Below are 16822 nucleotides of genomic sequence, written 5' to 3' on the forward strand. Positions count from 1 at the left end.
GGTAAGATTATTGCTAAGGTTCTTACAGATTAAAATTATCAAATTTTAATCACCTCTCATTCCTCCCTCTGGTGTAGCCCCCTGATTTTCCTTTGTTGTACTTAATTTCATTCCTTCTTATACTATCAGTCAGATACTGCCAAGCTGGAGCCTCTGTTCTCCTTCCTTCATCATCCAGCCTTCCTTTATTTCTCTCCTCACCCCACAAAGCCAGGACTATCTCCTTCCTCTCCTCAATTCTACTTCACATTTTGATTTTGAACCTCCACTTGGCACTAAGCAGTTTTACGTTCTTTATTTCTTCTTCCCCCAACAATCCTGTGAGTTGGGCATTATTGTCTCCATCTTGCAGATTATAGAACTAATAATAGGTTCATAGAGGTTAAATATCTGGTCCATGATTAAACAAAGATTAAGTGTAACTCTGACATCCAGTTCTCTCCAGTACCTGTCAGTATATGGGGAAATGATCAGGCTGGGAGGAGTGAGAGGACAAGAGAACATACCCATTTCCCCTCACTTCATGCTCTACCTTAAAGGGAGATGGAGATGAAGCCCCACAGTGGCCTGGGCAGTTCTTGGACTGCGGGGTGTGTCTAAGGTCTGTGAGTGAATAGCAGGTCCGACGGATGATTCTACTGGGGAGCAGCAGCCATTGGTGACAATGCAGCCATTCATTCCACTTCACATGCCTTGGGTTGGTAAAATTTAAGTCTTTTCAGCCTCAAGTGTTGGGATCTTTTTTCCTGCCCCTGAGAGCGTAAGTGGGTACAGCCACTTTGGAGAACAATTTGGCCATATCTAACAAAGCTCAGCCCCAGCAATTCTACTCCTGTGCATGTGCCCTGGAGAAACTCCCCTGCTTGTTTATAATTGGAAAAATAGAAATCATCAGCAGAAAATGAACAAATGGTAATGAGTTCATAAATGGAATACTTGGCAGTAGTAAAAATGAATCTGAGCTACATATCAATATACATGAATCTCACAAACATAACGCACCCAAAAGTTGTACTAGATTCTTTCGATGCCACTTACATGACGTTTTAAAATGTGTAATGTATATTGATTGGGAATCATATGTAATAGTTAGAATATTAATAAACACAGGGGAATAATAAACACAGAATTTATATAATGGTTACCTCTGGGATGGGAGGGAAGAAAATGTGATAAGAAAAAAGTACATCACGGGCTTCAACTGCTTGGATAATCATTCATTTCTTAAACTAAGTGATGTCCACAATATTGCTCTTTAAGTATTTTTTCATATGTGAAATATTAGATAACAACTCTTAAGCTGACAAATAATCACCACCAAGAACATGCTTAACATTAAGTGGGAAGAGCAAGAAGCAAAATTGGGTATGCACTATACTCTCAATTTTGTAAGAGCAGAAGAAATCATAAGAAAAAATTTCCACTAAAAGAACAAAACCAGCAGGTAATACACTAAAACTGGTAAAACTTTGAGGGTGATTTTGATTGTCTTGTTTATACATAACAACATAGCACTTCGTTATATTTTCCAAACCTTTTATAGTGAGTACATACTGCTTTTGGTGAGTGCATGTTACCTTTTTTTAAAGATATATCTGTTCACTTTAGGCACCAGGATATGATAAATTTTAGCCTGCAATCAGGGAGGAAATGTTTTATTCAGCATCTACTGCAGAAAGCCCTTGTGCTAGATCTTAGAGGAACCATTCACATCAAGCTTGGAGTCTGACAGACCCAAGTTGACACCCCAGCTCCACCCCTTCCCAGAAGCTGCCTTGAGTTTCGGTTCTCTTATCTATGAAATGGTAATAAGAATACCTTCCCTGCTTGCCTCATGGGGCTACTGAGAGGGTAAAATGAAATGAGGTCCATTGAATGGCATTGTGACCCCAGCAGACCCTTCTGCAGTGGCTACAGCAGTTCCTACATGTAAGACTAGGTACTGGGCACCAAGAGGCAAGAGCTGGATTCTCCTCTCAAAGTGTCCAGAGTGTCAGGCGACAATCCAAGATGGAGGGACAGGCACCAGGACAGACAACTGTGCGGCATAGAGTGGGATTTGATTACCTCTAGCAGGGGCTTCTCCAAGTTGGGAAAATAAGAGTATTACTAAATAATGGGAAAGGATAACTTTTGCATTCAGGCAACTCCCAATATACTTCTAGACACCGAGCAAATACATCTCAGGCAAAATTTGAACAGCATGAGGAGGAAATGTACAGCCTAGGTTCGAATCTGGCTCCCTCACTTCCTAGCTGAGTGAGTGTGCATGGACAAGCACCTGATCACTTGAGCCCCTCTCCTCTTCTGTATCATAGGAAGAGGCATGCATGTCTCATAGGTCTTGCTCAGAGGCCTGATTAGGCACAGATTCCATATCAAGCACCTTCCCCAGGTCAGGTTCTAGGAGCTGGGGATGTAACAGGGAACCAACCAGGCCAGGCTGTTGCCCCATCTCTCTCTAAAGAAGATAATCCAGGGCAGTCGCTCAGCACAGTGCCCACACAGTGCAGCCCATGAATGCTTGTGCCTGTGATGGACAGGACCACTGCTATAAAGAAGACTCATGGGGTGGCCTGGAGAGAGCTGGGGGAGGGAATGAGAGTTCCCAGATATGTGAAGGTTGCTGAGGGGGAATAACATAAGGCAGAACCGAGACAGGAATATTGCACTGAGTGTTTACAGTGTAAAGGCTTCACATGTAAGAACTCATTTAATCCTCACAGCAACCCTTTGGGATGGATTCTCCTCGTCCCCATTTTATAGATGAGGACACCAAAGCACAGATCCATGGAGTAGCTTGTCTGAGGTTGCACAAGTGGTAAAGCCAGAATTTGAAACCAGTCGGTTTGCTGTGCTCGGCTGTCTCCCCAGGTTAGTGGATACCCCAGGCAGGCTGGTTTTAAGAACTTGGCGCTACCTTTGGAAGCTGAAAGCACCAGCAGTTAGGGTGTTTAAGCCACAGCAGGATGATCATCTGTCAAAGCATTCTTGTTGGGAATTCCTGGTGAATCAGATGGCTGGAGCTTTGTACAAAATAAGCAGTACCCAAAGTCTTGGTGGTGATGCTCTGGGATGCTAATGAGTGATTTCCTCTTGTCTCTTTCAGCTCACAGCCCCACACTTCCCTGTGGTGGTCAAGCTGGGACACGCCCATGCCGGGATGGGAAAGGTATGAGAAGCAGCACTTATGCTCCCAGTAATACTCACACAGCTTCCCCAGGCTACCTGTCCCCCTCTCCCTGCATCCTTTACCACCCCACATTAGCCCAGCCTCCCCAACAGAATGTGAGAGGAGCCCCACATTCATTCCCTCCCCTCCACTACCCACCTTCCTCTGAGCTCCCATGGAACATCTCTCCAGCTCAGTCTGCATTTACCAAACCCTACCTGGAATTACTAGCTAATTGGTTCCTGTGATTGTGGATTCAGAGAAATGGATGGAAAGCATTTTGTAGATGGTGATTCTTTTGTTCCCCCATCATCACCACAGCTATGTGTAAGCCCATGTCCTACTTACCTCTTTATCACCAGCAGGGTTAGCACTTAGAAGGTGGTGACTGCATAGGGCTCCGTGGAGGAAGCCCCAGGTGTCAGTTAGTTTTCCTAAAAGTAAATAACATACTTTACATAGTCACAGCTGATGTATTATGACAAACTATGCTGATCAGATTCTTGCAGTTGCAAGTGTAGAAACTCAACTCAAATGGAGGGGCAAAAGGTAATTTGTTGGTTCCAGCATCAGGAAGTCTAGGGTAGTTCTTTTTTGTTGTTGTTGTACATATGTATTTTTTAATTGAAGTATAGTCAGTTTACAATGTTGTGTCAGTTTCTGGTGTACAGCATAATGCTTCAGTCATAGGTGAAAAAGAATATGGGATGGTTCTTGATAGCTTCAGGCAGAGCTGGGTCCAGGAGCTCAAATGACATCATCAGCTCATCTCTGTTTTTCTCTACTTGGTGTTTTCTTCAGATAGTCAAGATAGATGGCTGTGGGTGGCCCACTCTGGTCCCTAAGATCACTGCCCCAGAGGAAGAAAGACTTTTTCCAGCATCTCTATATAGATTTCATGAAAGGATATTGATCAGTGCTTGAGCTTCTGGAGATTTACTTCTAAATAAGGTGGGTGGTGGTGGGCGCTTCCACAGACCACCTCTCAAGCTTCTCATTCAAGTAGAACTGTGTAAGAACATGTGGATCTCAGTGCCTTCCATCCCCATTGGAGGGACCTGAGCCCAAGCACGTGGCCCAACACGGGGTCCTAGATAAAGGACTGCAGGAACCAGTAGACACCTTGCTTTGTGTAGCCCAGTCCAGCCATAAATAACCCTGCACCCTGTGCCTTTGTTCTTCCCCTTCATTATGCCTTCTGTTTCACCTCTTCCCACCTAAACTCCATCCCCCTCAAGCAGCACAGAATGAAAAGGGTCAGACAAGTCAGGGCATGACCCCAGCTCAGACACTTGTGTGAATTGGAGCAAGTTACCATCTAACTTCTCTTGGCCTCCTCACCTGGCAAATGATGATACTTCTTATAACCATCTTTAAAATGAACCTCTGTCAATTATACCTCAATAAAACTGGAAGAAAAAATAAATCTTAAAAAACCTTCCCTCCATACTACCTCTCTCTAAAAAGTACACATTGTGAGGGCAGAGATTTTTACCTGTTTGCCCTGTACTGTACCCATGTCTCAGAATGGTCCTTGGTGCACCATAGCCCCTCAGTTTGTTAGTTGAGTGGATGAATGAATCTCTCTTCAGGTGCCACCCTATGTCTGTTTCCCACTGCCTCTCCTCCTAACCCCTCCTCCACCCACTGTCATCTGGCTACAGCCCCCTCTACTCTGCTGAGGCTGCTCTTCTCCCCAAGGTCCCCAATGATCCTCCCCTTCTAATTCAGCAGGCACTTTGTCCATATCTGAGTTGACCTCTCTATATCATTTAAAGCTTCTGGCCATCTTTCTGCTCTGAAACTCTTTCTCCAGTGGACTCAAATTCATGCCCCTCTCCTGGCTCTCTTGCGCTCTCTCTGACCCCGCCTTCAAGTGCTGCCCTTCCTGCCCCATCTTTAGCCACGTCTATTCCATCAGCACACACCATCTGAGTGCTCATCTACTCTCTCAGATACAGCTCCCATCGACACACTAACAGCCCCCGAGTCGCATCTCCTATCCAGAGCATCAGGCTTTTACATCCAGGTACCCCTTCGCCATCTCCACTGCATCCCCCATGGAAACCTCAGACTCTCAACACCCCAAACCATGCCTGTTTTCTTTTCAAACAGCTCACTCCCCTTCCTCATCTCCATCCTCCTTCTCTTCCTGTGACCATCTCTACAGCAGGAACCACCAGTCCCTCCGTTGTCTTGAAACAGAAATCTGGGCAGAAATCATCTCCCATCCCCCATGTCCCAATGGTCATCAAGTCTTGTCACTTGCCCTTTGTTAATGTTTCTCAAACCTGTCCCTTTCTTTCACTGCCACCATTTTGGACAGCTCTGGTAAAGTTAGAGGATTCCCAAGAGTTAAATTCTGTTTCTAAATCTTAAAATAATTCCAGACAGGAAACAAAAAGAAGGAAATACTTAAAGAGACTGACGCAATGCTTGAGGGAGGGGTGCCTCTGAGAAGCTCAGGCCCAAAAGGGATTCCCAAAACTTGAAAGGGAGGACACATCTCCAAGGGTAAAAAGTGTTACCGGTTGGAATAAACTGGGGTTTATAAAAATGCTGAGATCAAGGGAAAAGGGCTTTTCTCCTTCTGTTTTGAATGAGAAAAGTATCAGGAACAGCCTGGAAATACCAACTGAGCAGATGATGTCATATTCATGGCTGAAAGAGGGGGAGACAAAATTGATACCTTCTACAGTACTTCTGCCTTCTCTCCAGAAGGAACGAAGTCTGTCTGGAGAGAAATGTTCTAGGAAGAAACTGGTGAAGAGGCTGTCAATTAACTCAGTCTTACTGGAAATACATCCAGGACCCCATGATTGAAATTTTTGACCCCTCCACAACTATATTTTGCCTCTTTGTTCATACCTATTAATCGGTGCCTACTCTGTTTTGAGAATCAGAGGATGAATAGGACCCAATTCCTGCTCTTAAGGAACTGGGGACACAGCCATATAAATAGTTAAGTATAATATGTGCTGGGAGTAGGGGCTGGTAGAAGGCTGTGCAGGGTATATGGAAATTGAAGGAAGAAGCTTAATTCCACCCAGGGGTTGGAAAGATGGAGAGAAGTTCCACGACAGGGGTACTACGTGGTTTGGTGTGCCTGGAGATTTAAGGAATTCCAATAAACAGGAAAGACTTGAAGGCAAGAGATGTACCAATACTCTCTTGTATTAAAAAAAAAAAGGAGAAAGAATAGTGAACGTCACAAGGCACAGAAATCAAACTATGTGAAATGCTGTGCAGCTTGGGGAGCACTTGAATAGTCAGGAGGTAACCATGCAGCACACCATGAGTTCTTAAGAAACCGGTAAGCCTGGACCAATGATTCTTAAGGGGGTGGGTGGGATTCTTCCCCCAGGGGGTATTTGGCCATGTCCAGAGGCAATTTCAGTTGTCATAACTGGGGGTGGGGAAGGTGCTACTGGCATTTGGCACCTACTTGGTGGAGGCCAAGATTGGTGTTGAGCACCCTAAAATGCCTAAGACGGCCTCTACAACAAAGAATTATCCAACCCTAAATGTCAGTAGCATCAAGGTTGAGAAAGCGTGGACAAAACTAATTCCATTTCCTTTGTTGAAAGTTTTGCCAGACTAGAAACCAGAGGAAGCAGTGGTTATCAGAGAATTAAAATCTGTTCCAAAAAATTATAATTAGCCAGTATGCTAACGTCTATTTTAGTCAAAGCCAAAAATTCCATCTTAAAGTAGGTTTTTAGTGCAGAACTTCTCAGAGTCATAAATGTGTTCATATATGTTGTAAGGGTAGAAGAACATAACAACTCATGTAGCATTTCCCAGGTTTACCTGACCCAAGAAACTTTTGACCATTTTTAATTTTTTTAATTTTTTTAACATTTTTATTGAGTTATAGTCATTTTACAATGTTGTGTCAAATTCCAGTGTACAGCACAATTTTTCAGTTATACATGAACATACATATATTCATTGTCCCTTTTTTTTTCCGCTATGAGCTACCACAAGATCTTGTATATATTTCCCTGTGCTATATACAGTATAATCTTGTTTATCTATTGAGATGCTTGTCCTTTTATTAATTTGTAAAAACACTTCACACATTAAGAACATTTATCCTATGTCATACTTTGCAATGGTTTTTCTCCATTTGACTGCTACATGTCCATTTTATAATCCAGTTTTTCACCATTTTTAAAGTTTTTTTTAAAAAATTATAGTCAAGTGTTTCCATCTTTGGGAGGCAATATGTTATAGTGGCTAAGGGTATTAATTTGAATCTACTTGTTAGTGGTGAGTCCTTAGGTGAGTTACTTACCCTCTCCCACCTTAGTTTCGTCTTATGTAAAAGAACAATAATAGTATCAACCTAATGAGCTGGATGTGAAGATTAAGAGACATTATGCATGTCAAACACATAGTTCAGCACCTGGAACAAGTAGGCACTCAGTAAATATTAGCTGTCATTATTATTAAGAATGTTTGGACCTGCTCTGGGAACCCAAAATCCAATTGAAGTCAATAGGGAAGAGATGACTAAACAGCATTCTTTGTCAGAGACTTTATTCCATTTGGCTCCAAGTTCAGTACGAGTCAGATGAGTAAGGAGTTGCCAAAATCCCTAATCCATAAATGCCTAATAAATAGATGAAAATGCACTCAACCTTATTTGTCACTAGGGAAATGCAAATGGAAACCACAGTGAGGCAACACTATGAACCATTAGAATAGCTCAAATTAAAACGATTAATAATACTAAGTGTTGGGAAGGACATGGAATATTTGGAACACACACACTGAGCTAGTGACATTGATTCAACTACTCTGGAATACAGATTGTTATTATCTACTAAGCTGAAGTTACACAGTTTTTTTAAGTATACCCAACCTAAATGGATGCATGTGTGCTCCAATGTTTACAGCATCTTGTTCATAATTATTAAAAACCTGGACACAGCCCATGTACCCATTAGTAATAGAACAGATAAATAAATTGCAGTATATTCAGACAAATGGAAAAATTCCAGCAATGGAAATAAATGAACTACAACTATACACAACAACATGCATGAATCTCACAAACAAACCATTAAGTGAAATAAGTCAGATACAAAAGAATGCCTATTTATATGATTATATTTATATAAAATTCGGAACCAGGGAAACTAAACTATAGTGTTAAATGGGATACATATTTAGGTGATAAAACTTTTCAGAAAAGCAAGCAAATTACTACCATAAAAAAATATAAGTTACCTTTGTGGAGGAAGGAAGAGTGGTCATTGGGATGCAGCAGTTCAAGTTCAAGCTCTGGACTTGAGTGGTGGTTATGTGGATGTCTGCTTTGTGATAGCTCACTGAACTCTTGTTTTTGTACTGGGCAATTTCTCCATATGTGTGTTATATTTCAAAAATAAAATAAGGTTAAAAATGTAACTTACTTTGAGGACATATTAATTGAGATCTGATATCCAAAACAAAGTGAGAGTCCTGCACTGCACTGGTCCATCCATAGCTAGAACACTGTATTAGGTTCTGGGCTATAAACCAGTTCTGGGTATTTGAGAGAGCTACTGACAAATGTCAAGGGAAAATGAACTGAGCAATGGCATCTAGCCAGGCAGAGGCATCTAGCCTAGAAGGGCTAGAGACAGGGTGGCCAACATCCTCAGAAATGTGGAGAATTGTCATGGAAAGATAGGCAGGACTGATTCTATATAACACACAGGAGGCAAAAATGGGACCAAAGTTAGCGGGAAACACATGTCAGCTGTGTTGAGAGAGCAATTTTCTAACAATCAGAGGGAACATTAATGGAACGGACAACCCCTTTGGGTAGGAAGTTCTCGTCAATGCAAAACTGGAGCAAAGATGAACACTTACTGGAGAATTTCAAGAGAATTTAAGCATTATGTGAGATTCTTAGCCTAAGACGTTTGAACCTCTGAAATGGAGACACATCTGTGTATGTTTATGTGTGGATGTGATATGAATGTTTTTAGTGGAGGAGAAGGGTTCATAGCTTCTTTCATCTTTTCACAGGGCCCTATGACCCTCCCAAAGTTGAACACACCCTGAATATCTTTCAATGATGAGAGTCTGTGGTTTTAATCAGTACTCTGAGCAGTTCATTGAAAGGAATAACATGGTATCTGTTATCATCACAGAAGTCAAATTCAAGGCCAACTGCCAGTGTAGTGTGGGGGTAATGTTTGTAGAATCTGAAATCAGGGTTTGTGCTTTGAATCTGGATTTACTGTTTACTAATGGTGTGTCCTTGGGCAAGCTGCCTAGTCTCTGTGTGCTTCAATTTCCTCATCTCTAATATGGGGACAATAATCTCCCTCCTGGAGTTGTAATGATGATGGAACCAATCAGCCCAGGCTTAGGAAGGTGCCTGGTCAACACTCAGTGAATGGGGAGCTTTAAAAACTCATTAGGAATATAAACTATTATTCTGGTTACTTAACTGTTTGTCTCAGCTAAGATGAGATAAGCAGTTGCTCATAATAGACAAAAATGGGAGGATTAAATTCTGAGTAAATTTTTAAGGTAAGGAAAACAGATTTCCAGCATCCTCAGGAGAGGCCAAAATAACAAGCAAACCCCACCCTAGGAGTCGCCTTATCCTTATTTCATAAATTCACAGACTTTCAGGACTTGAGTTCCAGCACCTCACTTACAAGAACCTGTGGCCCCAGAGAGGAGAAGGGTCTTGCTCAGGGCCACACAGCAAGAAAGCATTCCCAGTAACAGTACAGGAAGGGAAAGAAAGACCTTTAAGGTTATTCAATCCCATTCTATACTTTGGAGATAAGAACAGTAGTAATAATCATAGCTAAAATAATAATAAAAGCTAATACTTTATAGACTTTACTGTGTGCAGGCACTGTTGTAAATGCTATATAAATTATTCATTGTGTTCTATCCTCATAACCACCCTATGAGGAAAATGCTATGAGTATCCCCATTTTACAGATGAAGAAGCTGAGGCATAGGGAATAAGTGGTAGAGTTGGGGTTCAACCATGGGCAGTCTGGCTCTAGCACCTGAGCTCAGAGAGGTGAAGGGCATTGCCATGTTCACAGGTTAATAAGTCCAAATGCAGGTACCCTAACACTTCCCCCTGTTATTCTACTAAAAGGAGCCTGGAGTGATGAGGGACAGAGTTGAGATACCCCAGCAGACAGCCTGTCTGTTCTAGGGAGTCAGGTGGCAGCTCCTAAATGCACTGCTCTCAGCACCCAGGGGTCTTGCACACTCCCTCTTGACAACGACTGCTGTTGTCATCAGCTCCCAGCGACCTATACTCTGCTCTCACCTCTCGGGCTGACTCACTCAATGAGCCTTCCTGGCACTGTTCGCTTTTTAAGTGGGAGTAGGTGGTCAGATAACACGGTAATGGAGAGAAAAGACTAGAAAATGAGCCAATGGGGGAATGGAACCCAGGGGAATAGCTAAAAAAAAAATGCTCCCCAGCACGTGGGAGGCCACCGGAAAGGAAAGTCACTCTGTTTCATGTTTATCAAAAGCCAAGTCAAGTAAGAGCAGGAGTGGCTCCAGTCTGCAAGGTGTTTTGGGGAAGGAGTGTTCATGCTCCCTTCTGAGCTCTGAAGGAGTAGAAGGGAGAGGGAGCCACACTCCCTGCACTGCCTACCACACTCCCTCTCAACTCTTACCTTCCCCATGTCCCCTCTCCCCTTAGATGACCACTGCCTGCTTTACTCTCTACTTCTCTTGAGCAAACTGGGCCCTTAAGAGGGTTTCATCCATCCTTTACACCTTAGTGAAAATTTTAAACACTGTACTCTGCTTCTCAAAGTCTCTGGCATGAGGTTGCCCTCTCTATAAGCACAATAAATACCATCGGTCGTCCTTATTCATGAATTCTGTATTTATTAAACATCACAGCCTGCTTGGCGTTAAGAACACTAGACAGCACTCCAGCACTATGCTATGATATTTCCTTTGGAGAAAAATACATGTGTTAGATAAGCTTCATTCAGGCATGAATTATAGGGCTGCTGGAAATGAGTTCAATGTTCATGAATCAACTGTATATGTTAAATAAGGTGTCTGTAAAAGGAAACATACATAACAAGATTATATATTGATCAGTTGATAAAAATGTGACCAGAAGCTTGCAGGAACCTAACTCTGTATTCTGCTAGGAGCAGTGGTTCAGGATTCGCTAATTCACTATTTGCTGCAATGTTACAGAACATGACTACTGTGAATAAGGAGAACTAACTCTTATGTGTGTGTGTATAGTATTTGTACATATGTGTATATGTCACACACACAAACACATATATTCTGTAAAGAGTCCTAAGGGTCTTTTTCTTCCTTTGGATGCCAAAATGCCACGAATCTGAGCACAAACAGAAACAAAATGAGACAGTCATTTTATGATCTGTCCAGCCTGACATTTGTCACTTTGATGGTGACATCACCTGGATCATCAACTCATTGTTTTGTATGAAGACTTAAGGCTGAGATCTACTGGTGGCACTCCTTCTGCCAGCCCTCACATCCCTGCACTGTCCTTGGTTGGCCTGGATTCAGGAAACCTAGGTCCTCCTACCAGCCTCGCACTTCCTGGGGCTCTCAGTATCCACCTGAGCAAGTCATTGAAACATGTAAATGCATACTTGACACACATCAAGTTTGTCAGATATCATGTATATGATTTTTCTCACTACTCACTTGGAAGGGCTAGTGAGTAGAAGTGTGTTAAAAAGTATGAAGGCCCTGTGAATATGTGAAGAGGAGGTAAGCAAAGGAGGGAGTGTGAACTTGTACTTAGAACTCACTGGGTTCTGATCTGGCCTCGTGACCTGGAGTAAATTCCTTGCCTTCTCTGGGATAATTCCAGATCAGATGAGATGACCAAAAGAAGAGAAGGAGGTTATTAACAGCTCCCGAGCGCCCAAGCACCAGGGTGAGTGCCTTCAACATCTCCTCTAACACTCAGAGGCACCTGAGAGATATTTCTGATCCCAGCTTTGCAGAGGTCTCTGGAGTTGTTTTGCCCAAAGTCACAAGAAAGTGACAAAAATGGGATTCAAACTGAGGTCATCAGGTCCTTCAGCCGTTTTCTTCCTTCTGCCTGGGACCCTCAGGAACGCCCTGGTGGAATCATCTCTTCCTGTTATAAGGCGACCAGCCAACTTAATTGGAGAGTTGATTTATAAAGAATTTCACAGGGCTCCACCCAAGAAACATGTCAGTACTTTGGAGACCAGCATTGACCTTTGCATATGAACTGCTCTTGTTGTCTGATGGGCTGACCTCACCCCAGGCCTGAAGCCAAGAATAAGAACACTCATGCAAGAGAATGAGAAGAAGAAAAAGAAGACTATCATCCCCTGGCACTATGTTTTTGAAACAGTGTACACCCCAGCCACCTACAGGCCCCATTTTGTTAAGAGGGACAGAGACACAGGAACAGACTCATCCAGAAAGAATAAATTACCTGCTCTTGTGTGCACTGACCACACCACTCCTACATGGAAAACAGAATATTTTTGAACTGACAAACATTGAAAAGTAATAAGATTTCCTTTTTTATTTCTCTGCTTTCCTGGCAATGTCTGTTGACCCATCCTGGCATCGTATGCAAGAAAAGCCAGAGAAGTCATCCCTTTAGGGGCCCCCCAGAGAGAGGAGGGGGCACACATTGCCTGTTGGGGTGGGGCACACTGTAAAATTTCCCACAATTTGATGACCAGCTCCATACTTTTCCCCCAGCATTTAATAGTCATATACAATTTATAAAATACATCCATGCTGGGAGCTTATACAGGCTCCAGCAGTCTTTTGATGAGGGTATTGTTATCATGATACCCATTTAACAGATGAGACAAGGAGGCAAAGTGATTTGGCACACAGTCACACATTGTGTGCTGTGAAGGCTGCATGTTCTTTCCACTGGTCCTGGAGCCCATGCCAGAGGAGGGAAGCCTCCAGAGAGTTCTGCCAACCCATCTGGAACACAGCCTATGTCCACTGAGGCCTTGCTCGGCCGAAATGTACAGGCACAGCCTGTTGTTACTATCAGCAGGCAAGAGAAGTGATGTCCTGAAACAAGCAGATGCCACCTGCCTCACTGTGGCCACGGCCCAGGGCAGCTTCCCACCCAGCTTCCTGTAAGTGAGACCAGCCACATCTCTGGATTCTTGGAAATAAATCCGCTTGGAGGCAGCTGGCATCATTGCTGACAGGTGTCAGCAGCAGGGTTATGTGTGAGAGAAAGTCAGAGGAGGATGTAAACAGTGGGCTTATTACATTTTGTGTGTGTGTGTGTGTCCATGTGTTTAGGGGCAGGGTGAGCAGATGTCTTAAACACAATTATCAGCATCCTCTATCAAGCCTCCAGACAGATGAACGCTCTCGCTTCCACTCCTGGCCTCTAGCCCCAAGAAACCTTTACACCAACACCCCATCCTCCAGTGAGGCCAGAAGATGCAAGGGAGGCCATGTGGGACAGCGAATGCTGCTCAGGCTTTTCCACATCATGACACTCGTGGAAAATTGTTGTATTGAGGATTGAGTGGGGTCGATGGAGGAGGATGCCAACAGCTGAAGAGAAGAGCCTTATTAAAGAATTATTGTTAGCTTAAAAAGAAATAGGAACTTGTTAGAAGGACCAGCAGCTTGGGAGCCCCTTAAAAATGCAGAATACAGACATGTCCTCAAACCTGCTGAATCAGATGCTGCATTTTAACAAGATGCCCAGTGACCCGCATGCTGCTCTGCATGCCCAGTGGACGTGAACTCAGACACCTACCTGGTCCAGGTAGTTACCATAATGAGTCAAGAGCTCCAGTTGGGACAGCGATGACCTGGAATGTCCAGGTCTGTCTTCATGGGCAGCCACAACTGAGCCCCAGCCAGACAAAACCCTGAGAGACTGCGCAGACCTGATCATATGATTCTTTCATAAGAAGCCAATTCTCTGGATCTCTGATATGAATTCTCCTGATTTTAACATATTGACAACTAATTTTAAAATCTTTTGAAACACTGTACAGGCCAAATAAAACACATCTGTAGGCCACTGAACACCCCGGGGCACTAGTTGTGTGCCTCCAACTCCAGACCCTGAGTGTGGTCTTGCCCTCTCTTTACAGGAGGTCATGGAGCCTGGTGGTTAATGCCACAGGTTGTACAATAGCCCAGGGAGTTTAGATCCCAGCTCAGCTACTTCCTAGGTATATAAACTTGGGTGAGCACTTCACTTGAAGTCTTTGTTTTCTCATCTGTAAAATGGCCGTAATAAATTTTCCTAATGGGTGAGGAGTTGCCCTACAGACTGACTGAGATAAAGCACTTTAAAAAATTTCTGGATACTTAAGAGATACTGATTCACTTCTTTTAGATCCTAAATGCTTCTATACTCTCTGGTGCTTACAGATAACTGGGGATCTCGTTAAAATGCACATTCTGATTCACTAGGTCTGAGAGGGCCTGCCTGGGAATCTGCATTTCTTACAAGCTCCCAGGTGATATCAATGCTGCTGCTGGCCTATGTCAGCTAGTCTTACTAGTCCTGCTGGTCAGGGAACAGCAAACTTTTTCTGTACAGAGCCAGATGGTAAACATCTTAACCTCTCAGGCCAAATGGTCTGTTGCAACTACTGGACCTTGCCACTGCAATGTAAAAATAGCCCTAGGCAAGAGGTAAATGAATGCATGTGGCCATGTTCCAATATAACTTTATGGACAATGAAATCTGAATTTAATTTAATTTTCATGTGTCATGGGATATCGCTCTTCTTTTGAGTTTTTCCCCTAGCCGTTTAAAAACTATTCTTATTCATGGGCCTCACAAAAACCGGCAGTCAGACTCCTCCACTAGATTGTAAACTCACTGGGTGCACAAGCTGCACCCACAGACTCCAACCTCACTCCCGACCTGGCCAGTGCCCTGGACAGCGGGAAGCCCCTTCCTTCACCCTGCACAATGCACAGGGCCCTGGGAAGCTGAGGTGTTGCCTTTCAGAGCTGACACTTGTCAGGTGCCTCCCTTCCCTTCCATTCAATCTCACGGTCACACTGTAACTCTATAAACATGCGGGCAAAAGAATCAGTGACCCGGAGCTCAATAACAGCAGAAGGAGTTTTGATTTATTAAGGGGAAGAGCAAAGGAAAGGAACCAGCAAGCTGATAAGCAGGATTATTAGGCAGTTCCCTAAACAGTCCATCAAACCCTCCGTTGTTCCCATCACTTCCCACCACCCCTTCTGACCCTGGCAGCACATGACCCAGGCATCCCGGGCGAGGATATCCTTTGGACTCTGAGTCTCAGCTTTCAGATGGATTGGAGGAAGGGTAAGGGCTTTGGGAATTTGAGGCCAAGGGCCCTTGTGTTCATTCAACCAACATTAATGGATTTGGTGCTCAGCTGTTCTGAGTTAGGGACTCAGTAAATATTTATTAAGTATTTTGGCAAATATTTATGAATATTTGTTATGTGCAGGGAGTGGACTAGACCCTGGGAGGGAGGACTCTTGGTTAAGATGCAGACATAAAAAAGACATGGCTCCTGAATGCAGGAACTTTACACATGAAATCTCACATTAGACTACAGTGTAGAGCAGAGATTGGCAGACTACCACCCACAGGCTAAATCCAGTTCCCAATCTGGTTTTATTGTAACTCAGCCTTGCCTATTTGTGTACATATTGTCTATGGCTGCTTCCACACTATGAGATCAGAGTTGAGTCATTTTTATGGCCTCCAAAGCCTAAAATATTCACCACTGTACTCTTAACAAAAATTTGCCAATCCATGGTCTACTGTAATGTTTTTCCAAAAATTTGTATAGCACATCACAATAAGTAATACATTTTGTCTTGCTACCTGATTCCCAGATATTAAATATATAGAGAGAGGCAAGTTTGAAAGATGAATACTTGGGCCCTTTGCATGTGCGAGACATTCAGATATGTTCTGTTCCAGACTATTTCACTGTTTAAAATGTTGGCTGTGACCCATTAAATTGATTTGATGACCCACTTTAAACATACAGTTTGAAAAATACTGGTTCATTCATTAATTTATTTAAGAAATATTTATTGAGTGCTCTCTATACACCAGGCAATAGTCAAGACACCAGAGATGCGATATTGAACATCACAAAGTCCCTGTCCTTACGGAATTTGCACCCGGTGGCAGGAGGCAGACGATACAAGAATAAACAGATTAAACTGCAGTAAGTTTGGTGATGAGAAGGGTTCTGAAGACTGAAACAGGATAAGAGTGACAGAGTGGGGATGGGGGGGTTGATGAGGGAAGCCTTTCTGTGAAGTGACATGTGAAGGAAGGAGAGAGTGAGCCATGTGGACAAGTGGAGGAACAGCATGCACACACACAAAGGTCCTGGGGCAGGACTGAGTGCTTGAGTGATAGGAAGTAAGGCTGGAGAGCTGGGGAGAGGTGGTGGAAGAAGATCATGTAGACAACCGGCCATAATCAGAGAAAAGTGAAGTAAGCCCTATAGCAGAAATCCAAGCCAAGTGCTGAGAAGGAGTCCAGATAAAACTGAACCACGGTGGAGGGGGAATCTCCACTGATAAATTCATCAGTCCAAAGATCATGTCTTTTAAGTGTGCATAGGCACTATGCTGAGGCAACAAATAAACATGGGCCCTCCTTCAAGGAGCTCT

The 16822-nt window shown here is 43.3% G+C and overlaps 1 protein-coding gene across 1 annotated transcript in view; it reads left to right on the top strand.

Moving 5' to 3' along the window:
• Positions 1-16822, top strand: part of SYN3 (synapsin III) — a 447670-nt gene that overhangs the window by 371996 nt on the left and 58852 nt on the right. Inside the window, exon 7 of the mRNA XM_074375107.1 lies at positions 3110-3172. Within this exon, the coding sequence (XP_074231208.1) occupies positions 3110-3172 (63 nt within the window). The remainder of the gene's footprint in view (positions 1-3109; positions 3173-16822) is intronic.

The sequence above is a fragment of the Camelus bactrianus genome, chromosome 12, assembly GCF_048773025.1.
Source record: "Camelus bactrianus isolate YW-2024 breed Bactrian camel chromosome 12, ASM4877302v1, whole genome shotgun sequence".
NCBI lineage: Eukaryota > Metazoa > Chordata > Mammalia > Artiodactyla > Camelidae > Camelus > Camelus bactrianus.